The sequence below is a fragment of the Zosterops lateralis genome (assembly GCF_965231275.1).
Source record: "Zosterops lateralis genome assembly, chromosome: 6".
NCBI classification, from domain to species: domain Eukaryota; kingdom Metazoa; phylum Chordata; class Aves; order Passeriformes; family Zosteropidae; genus Zosterops; species Zosterops lateralis.
The window spans coordinates 44,398,883-44,407,932 of record NC_139761.1 but is presented as its reverse complement, the minus strand read 5'-3'; the positions used below and the strand labels follow the sequence as shown (position 1 = coordinate 44,407,932).

Genomic DNA, 9,050 nt, shown 5'->3' with positions numbered 1-9,050 from the left:
ATGCAAAAGCTGAGAGAACACCTTCAGCAAATGATAAAAAGTATTGAATGAAATCTGCAAAACTGAGCATCCCATGCATGTACATCAGCATTTAAGAATTGCATAAAATAAACTTTATCCCAGCAGTTTTTGCTCAGAGACCCAAAGCCAAGGCTAGACTATTGTAACCCTACTGCATCCAACAAAAGAGGGTAGGAAATAGAAATACAAGACACAGCCTCTGCTTCTAGCTTGGATAATGAACATTATGCTACATTAGAGTAAAAAAAAGTTTGCTTTTAAACTAGTGAATGATAAGTGTGTTGTTCAAAAGTTTGCAGAGACTCTTCAGCAGTTTCTGGAAAAGGAGCTGTTAAGTATAACTTATTCTGTGCAGCATCTGTGATGTTTTCTCTTTGAAAGGGAAATGAATCTGAGCGACTTGCAGCGAATAAACTAATTTGTTGTAAAGAAAGTCCAATTTGCCGGGGGGGAAATGGAACTAATATTGGAATCTCTGCTTTGTGATTCAGTCTTGCGCATCCCGATGTCAGCTGTGAGCACAACTAAGACAAGAAACTGGTGAAACTCCACTGGTTGTGAATAATGTGTCCAGGGCTAGTCTAGTCACTGGAGAGAGCTACATCCCCGGCTTTTATATCTAACCCTGGAAGAAGCGCTGTCTCAGATGCGGAGCTGCAGGAAGTACGGGCTTTTGGCAGCTCCTCTCACTGATGCTGGAGCACCGGGCGCCAGTCAAAGGGATTCAAGGGGCTGTGAGTGACCCGCGGGGAGCTGCAGAGAGCAGAGCAGAGCTGCCTGAAGTCCTCACTGTCCCCAGAGCCGTGACTGCAGACAGGTGTGCCTGAGGGTCTGACAAGTGACAAGTGATGCTCGTCCCCGGCCCGCACCCTCGTCCCCCGATGCGGCGGGCACAGGGCAGGGGGGATGGCAGCTCCCAGCATCGTGCTTCCAAGTAGCTCTAATTGGATTGCCGTGATTCCTGCCCTGCCGAGAGCGGCGGTGGCGGGGGGGCATGGCCCGGGGGAGGCGGGGGGAGGCTGTGGGCGGCTCTGGGCTCCATAAAGCGCGGCGGGAGCGCGGCGGGGCCGCGGCCATGCACTGAGAGCCCGCCGTGCGACCAGCCCCGCTCCGCCAGGGACACACCGCCCCGCCTCAAGGTACTTTCCCCCCTGTTCCCCCGGCCCTTCTCCCTGCCGAGCCCCGGCAGCCGCAGTGGGGAGAAGGTTGGCCCCGCTCCCCAGCCCGCCGCCCGTGCCCGGGGCAGGCAGAGCCTTTACCCCGCTGCGCTTTCTTCCAGATGCAGAGGTGCACCAGTCTCCTGTTTCTGTCTCTAATCCTCTGTGCCGCCCTCTCGGAAACGCTCGGGCTGGTTTTCTCAGTAAGTATCCGTGTCTCAGCCAGCGAGGAGCCGTGAGCCTCCCACGGATAAACGCTGTGCTTAGATAGAGGGGTTGCACAGGATGCAGCGCTCAAAACCATTTCGGGCTATAAACAGTTTGCTTGTGGCTTTTTTTTTTTTATTTTATTTTTTTTTTATTTTTTTTTTTATTATATTTTTTTGTTTGTTTTGTTTTACAGTTAAGGAATTGGAGATTTTAAATATTATCTCCCTTGTAAAAAATTACTATGACTAAGAATATCTGGTTGCTAGACCAAAATTGAATGAGCATCCCACCTGCCTCAGAAAAGATGATGCGCATATGGAGTTCTTTTATGAAGAGGCTGTCGTATAAATCCAAGCAATAAAAAGAAGCGTTGCTGTTTGCTAAGGAGGCTATCAGGAGGTGATGTAAACTTCAAGTATACAGTAGAAATTTCTGCCTCCAAAGTGTGATTTGCAGTCATCACTTATGTGGTGTGAAACCGTCAAACCACATTGATGTCAATAGCAGCACTATAGACTTAGGGAGGGGCAAGAGCTCACCATGAATATTTACTTCAATATGATTTGCTTTATTTTTAAAGTATTTTTTCTGAATTTTGAGCATTTAGGAGACTCTGCTAAGAGAATGTCCTTTTGAGTGTAGGTCGTGCAATAACATACTCACATTTTTTTTTCTTTAAGGCAAAAGACAAAAGGGGTTGGACTTTGAATAGTGCTGGTTATCTACTTGGGCCACGTAAGTGAGGCACTTTTATCCCCCCCCCCCCCCCATTATTTCAAAATTCAAAAATTGTGTTATTCCCTTCTCTGAATATAGTAATTTTGTCTAAACCTGCAAGACTGAAGCAACTCATTTGGGAAAACACTTGTTTAGATGTTTGTTACATGCCTATCATAGAACTGAGTTGTCTTAGACAACAGCTGTTCTTTTCTAAGGAAGTGTGATGGGAGGCCTTATGTCCAGAAACACATCTGCTCACATTTTGTGCTTCTGAGCTGTAATTTTCATATGACAAATACGTCACCACCAGAAGTGTTAAAAAATCTTACAGCATCTTAGATGTCGAGGGCAGAATGACAAAATGTGGCATTTGGCATTTCTCCATGTATTTCAGATTTCACCTTTAAATCTTTTTACAAACTTTCACTACTTGACTTTATAATACTACTTTTTTTTTTTTTAATTAAAGCAAAATAAATTAAAACAGTAACTTGCAAACTCAAGACTGTTAACAGTTCAGTTCAGTGTGAAAAATCAATATACAAGGTGTTCAAAATACAGAATACTGGTTGACAGGTGAAGATAACAAATGCAAGTTGTAAGAAAAGTAATGCAGAATTAAGCTGTCTCAAATATTTGTCCTTTTGCCATTAATTCTTGTGAATGTGGTAAAATTAATAACCAGTATTTTTATATTTTCAGTCTCAGTAACAGACAAGTAGTACACACACTTACTCTGACACTCTTCATTCTTTTTAGCTAACAATTAAGTATACATAAGAAATAGAAAAGAAGTTTAATGCATCTTAAATGTATTAACTGATTCTGTAAATGTCAGGAAGTATATTTGCCCAAAGCAGATCTAAGCAAATTGGAAAAAATAATTTTTTGTGGGGAAATGTGCTCGTCAAAGACTTAGATTTTACATCTAAAAGTGGATCTTAGGAATCATCCTAATGATGCAAGTCATATTGATCAGCTTTTACTGATAAAGGAAATGCCCATTGCAGGGGGGGAGAAGAGGCAGCAGGGGCATGTAACATAGTTTCTGTAAGTTACTCATGTAAACTATCTGCAGTTTCCTTTCAAGCACACTCACCAGCAACACTCTCTTGAAGACAGAGTAAAGAGTAGTAAGAACAGCTTCCCAGTTTATATGCAGATATATCCTGACATTTTTCTTTAGAACTTCTGAATCCAGTAATAGTTTCAGCAAGTATGAAGCACAGGACTGGGTCTGTAATTTAGATAAATCATAAGCACAAATTCAGAAGAAAGGTTATTGTATTTAATTACACATTAACTACTTATAATTTTGTACATCAAAACTGCCCATCATGATCTTTTCACTGAAATCCATGAAAATTAAGCAATATAGGAAAGGTTGTTGCTAAGTCAATTAACTCCTCTGCTTTTTAATTTGTTTATCAGATGCAGTAGATAACCACAGATCTTTTAATGACAAGCATGGTTTCACTGGTAAACGTGAAATACCGCCTGAGGAGGATATTAAAGCAGGTAATGAAAATCTGGAATCCAGCATTTTTGATTTGTTTTTTATGTTAAGTGATTTATTTACTATTGAACTGACTAGTTGGTTACAAAATTATTTCTGCATTTCAACAGAAATCCTAATAAACATGAAAGGAAGAAAAATGATATTTGGCCACTTGGTATGGTCTTTGTATGATTATATAGATTACAACATCTAAGTGATTAGGAAAATGTATCATAATTTTGTTGCTTTAAAGGTGTAATAGATCATATTGCTTTGAAAAAACTTAGGCTTTTTTCTCTTTTCATATGTCCAAACAGGTATTTCAAATGTCACTCTAGCTACTCCAGAGTTAATTGTTTTTTTGGTAAAGAAAGGGGATCCATAAAGGTGTCTTTCAGTAATGAAGGCTATAGAAAATACCAAGTCTCAGTATTTCCTATGATTAAACAAGGTGGATTATCTTCATTAAAAGGTTGAGAACCTGGTCACAACTGAAGTAAAAATACTTAGATGTTGCATGTGTCAGAATTTAGTAAATGGCAATGAAAAGGGTGCAGCCTTGTTCTAGATTTGTCATCTAAAGCTGGCCTTCTAAAATATATGTCTAGACTCCCTTTATGAAGAGCAGATGACAGTTTTTAGGCTTTATTTTGAACACCTATTTCAGGATAAGGTGCAGAAACTTCTAGAAAAACCTGCTTTGTCTCCTGAGGAGAAACTGAACCTGCTGCAGACATCTAAAGGGAGCTGGGATGAATCTCACCCTTAGGCTGATAAAAGTACCATAGTACTTACTGAGCACATTTATCACTGCACTAATGGGAGCAAAACAAAGTTTTGGAGCCTATTTTAAATACACACAAAACAGTAATGTAGTTAACACTAAATAAGTTCATAAATAAAGGACATGTGCTTAATTACAATCTCATACATACATAGTAAAGAGAAGAGAAACATTAATATATTTCTTAATTGTTAACACTCTCTGAAGGACTGTCAGTTCAGTTCTGGTACACAGTTACAAAGTAGGGATTTATGTGTGGTATTTTTTTGGTGCTGTGCTTTGTTTTTTCTTGTTGGTCTTTAAGGAAAACCCCCAACCCTGCTGTCTCAGTGTTAAAACAATATATGGCCAGTCAAAAACAATGTAAAAGTAAGGGATTTGTAGTCCAGCAGTAGAGATCACATTGCAACATGTTGCTATTTGTGCATATACCAGGTCCCTTACAGGAATATAAATTTATGGATTTATGGAACTCTCTTGCTGAGTACTGTTGAACCTCCACAATTGCAGATAAACCCAACTAAACCTGTCAGGATGAGACTTCAAAACTATACAGCTGCCTCTGCTATGAACTTCATTGTCTTCTGTCATCAGATATTTCTTTGAAGTGTATTACAGAGTTCCTACCCAAGGGGGATTTAAATATATATATATATATATATATATATATATATGTATAAAAATAAAATGCATAAGGTCAATAGCAGAGCAATACATAAGTACAATATTTCCTAGTCACTGAAGAAAAATATTTATCCAATAAATATCACATGGATAATAAAATCTGGGTAAAAATGTGAGTAATACAATAATAATAAAAAAAATCCATAACAGGTTAGTGGGAATAAAAGTTAAGGAAAAATTCAAATGAAAGAGTAATGTTAATGCAAATAATAATGTATATTTTTGTGAGTTCAAAGTCTGGAAGACAAAATTTTTAGTTGGAAGCTGATTAAATGCATTCTTAAATGCTTAGTCTCCTTGTACCAGAAACCTTTGTGTCCCTTGCAACCCTCATCAATGTTTTTAATTTGTGCTACAGAGCTCAGTCTGCCTTCTGACCCATCTGATAATGTTTTCAGTGATGTAATAATGGACTGTTGGTTCTGGTACCCACATCTGTGTGCAGAGAATTATAAATCTTGTGGAAATTGCTTACCATTTGCTCTTACTAGAGACCAGTTCTTCATCCTCCAAAAAGTAGCAAGGTGTCTTCCTCCAAACCCCTACTGATTTTTTTTTCTCTCATGGACAGATGCAGAAAGCATCCTTCTCAAAAGTGCAATAACAAGCACCAATTAGATCATTAAAATAGTATCAAAAAGCTATTTTCACAAGTTCAAAGTGTATTGGATTGGATACCTATGTAAAAATATAGTTTTCTGGACTTCTAAAAAAACACCCAGGCTTAGATTTTGGGCTACAAATCACTTCTATATAACTTGAAAGGCTTATTTGGAACAAAGTCAGGCTACGTAAACAGAGTTTTAACTCTTTTGTAAAGCTGATGATTTTGTTTGCTAAATTTGAAATTTAACTTATCCCTGCAGGCTCAGGTGGACACATTGGAGAGACCTGAGAACAGAAGAGAACTCTCTTCTGCAACAGATCTCATAAGGCCTAGAGACCACAACCATTAAGGTGTCATAGCAGCTGCTGAGCAGCAAGGGCATATGAGGCTGGGTGATTTTGGTTCTGAGAGTTGCAGTCACCTTATAGGGGCTTTGCCCTTCCATGAAATGAGGTTTTCCATCAAGGATTTTAAGGCAAAAGGAATTTCAGGTAGTTTTGGTTTTTTTTTTTTTTTCCCCTCTCCACAGTACTCATAAACTTAGCCACAATATCTCGTACAGTGTCTCTTTGAAGCATGTTGACTCTGAGTAACAGCCAGCTTGTTTTACAGGGAACCTTGGGAGACCCATGGCTGATGAAAACATCATGCGCACAGTAATTGAGTTTTTGACTTACTTGCATCTGAAAGGTTAGTGAATACCTTTTAATCTTCCACAGTTTCTGGTAGGTAAAGGCTATCCCTTAATGTACACATCTGCTGCAGATTTGAGTGTGCAAGACTTGGAACGGCACCTCTGGGATCACACACACACAGAGTGATCCTGAAAAATTGCAGCTCAGTGGAGATCTGATGTAGCAGAGTTCTGATACCATTCCATCACTTGTTTGTGACAAAAGAAATACACCTCCCTTTTTGCATGTATTCTACAATAAAGTCGCATGACAAAATTGCAACAACACTGGCAAACAGCTCAGGATGCTCTGAAGTAAAAACTCTGTACAGCCTCACAGTGTGACAAGAGTTGTAATGCTGAGCTGATTCTGTAAGAATGGTAATTTTACTATGGAAGTCAGTGAAGAAGAAATTTATCTGGTTCTGAATTTTCATTAGTTTTGCTTTTAAAAAATCCCCCAAAACCACAGTGTTCAGCTTTTAAAAACCTCTTCAGCTCTTCTAAAACTGTCTACAAAATATATAAAACCGTAATACATAGCTGCAAAGAAAGCAAAAAGTAGAAAAAAGTTATTCTACTGCAAACATTTGGGGAGTGTTTCTGTCTCAAAAAATAGACAATTCAATAAAACAGTCCCTTCTATACTCTTACTTTTGTATAGAATGAATTATAAGCAACTTTGTGGCAAGTGTATGCTGTGCAACTGTGTGTACATTTGTGTTTTAATTTCATTATTAAAAGAGACTTTCAACAGATTGGTTCATTTTCTGCATACCTGGGATGCTTTTTGCTCATTGTTTTCTGAATTATTTGTATCCACCCAAGGAAAATAATTCTCATTACTGAAAATGTGAACCCCAGTGTTTATTAAATTGAATTTGCATTTGAAAACAAGACCTCTTTATAACTAGTCCTAAGGGCCTAAAATAATTCAAATACATATTTAAAGTAGATTATTAGCATATGTATCTACTTTGGACAAAGTAGCAGTTTGTTGTACCATTGTGAAGAAACACTCCTTTACTCTGCTGTGTGAGCTAGGGAGTAAAATCAATATTTGGACACATCAAAAAGTGCGTAAAACAAACTCAAACACACACCCTACGTGTAGGCTAAAAGCTGCTCAATCAGACAAGAAAATAAAAAAGCATCTCACAGAATTACAAATTATTTCTTCCCTGGAATAAATGTGCTGAGAAGGCTCCCTTCTTAGGATGGTGATGACAAACAGTTGTTTTTATTCAGTGAAGGTGCTGGTATTACCATGTCCTCATGACAAACAAAAAATGCATCTCCAGATCTGGCTTTTCCCAGCCATAGCTCCTGTATTCTCAGGTTGCAACAGACACAGAATGTTATCACATATTATCTCTTAAGAATATTTATTGGAAAGGCTTAGTACAAACTCTTACGCAAACCCAGAACTGTAAATTAAGCAAGTGAAAGCCATATTTTTTAATGATAGAAATCCTTTAACATGTTTGCTTAAATGAAACCTTTCTACATTAAATACTTTGGTTTAGATGTATTCCTTGGTGGGGTTCAGATTCAGGCAATAGTTATTCAGATTAGATATACAATTTAATCTGCAAGAAAAAGGCAGTATTTTTACTGCTAAGAAGTACCTTGGTAATAACTAAAAGTGGCCTTCACCTCTTTTGGAAATTATTCCCTCCAGTTTTAAGTGCTTCTCATAAAGAGCAACATGTAGGATGGCAGCTGTAATTAGATAATATTAAGTCTTATGAGATGCTGGGATCCAGCAAGATCAATTGACATAATAAAATTAATATAATTGTTCTTCTGTCGCTGGCGTTTCTAAAATGTTGAAATAGTATCAGGAAGATATTACTGACATACAAAAGACAAAAGCCCAGTGTTTTATAAATTAAAATATGAAAAGTTCAAAGATTTGTCTCTTATAGTTGAGAAAAGTATTAAAAATATATATTACTGAAACTGGATCTCATTACTTAATTGCTAAGATAAATATGCATATTTACATGTGTATTAATTTTTTTTTCCTATTTTGCAGAGGTGGGAGCACTTGACAAGCTACCTCCACCAGAGGAAATGAACCAGTCTTGAAGAACTCATTTTTATTTTGTTGCAGTGTAGATTTAGACTGAATTCTAAACAAAAGACCAAAATGACCTGAAGTTAAGAAGTATGGTTTGCATTTATCTGATAAATGGTAAACAGCATTCTGCCCTCTGGTTGGTTTGTTGGATTATTTTTTTGCTTTTTTTTTTTTCCCCTTCCCTTCTTCTCCTGCATTGTTATAGTGTATAATTTTGCTTTGGTAAAATTTTTCTGTAGGTAAATGAGAAAATAAAAATAAAGAGCAAATAAGTTGTTTCATTTCAAAATTATGTACGTACCAGCACACAATGCATCATATACAAAGCTCGGGGTAAATTGTAAGATTACACTTCATCTATAGTCTGGAATATTAGAGCAAAATAAAACATATCCCCTATATATTGGGTACTTTAAATAACAGAGAAACTATTGTAATGAGTCAGCCGAGATTCCATTTTCTTCATGCAGGAAAAGCCAATTCTTTATTCACATCACTTATTTTATACAGTTTTCATAGACCTCATGTGGAACAGCTATTGGCTGGTAGTTTTCTTACTACTTCATTTTTTGGTCAGAAGGTGATTTGTCTGTATGTGTTAAGATTCAGGTTG

The 9,050-nt window shown here is 37.6% G+C and overlaps 1 protein-coding gene across 1 annotated transcript; it reads left to right on the top strand.

The window, feature by feature from the left end:
- Window positions 1-1,079: 1,079 nt before the first annotated feature.
- Window positions 1,080-8,709, top strand: GAL (galanin and GMAP prepropeptide). The gene is made up of 6 exons (XM_083862557.1): window positions 1,080-1,160; window positions 1,301-1,381; window positions 2,069-2,123; window positions 3,540-3,626; window positions 6,294-6,371; window positions 8,393-8,709. The coding sequence occupies exons 2-6, from the start codon at window positions 1,301-1,303 to the stop codon at window positions 8,443-8,445; spliced, it is 354 nt and encodes a 117-aa protein (XP_083718683.1). The 5' UTR covers window positions 1,080-1,160; the 3' UTR covers window positions 8,446-8,709.
- The last annotated feature ends 341 nt before the right edge of the window (window positions 8,710-9,050 follow it).

What these genes read in the sequence shown, in the direction of transcription:
- GAL (XM_083862557.1), top strand. Translation starts at nt 1,301, where the DNA reads ATGCAGAGGTGCACCAGTCTCCTGTTTCTGTCTCTAATCCTCTGTGCC. An exon ending in CGCTCGGGCTGGTTTTCTCA is followed by an intron (nt 1,382 to 2,068) that starts GTAAGTATCCGT and finishes TTTTTCTTTAAG; the next exon opens with GCAAAAGACAAAAGGGGTTG. An exon ending in GACTTACTTGCATCTGAAAG is followed by an intron (nt 6,372 to 8,392) that starts GTTAGTGAATAC and finishes CCTATTTTGCAG; the next exon opens with AGGTGGGAGCACTTGACAAG.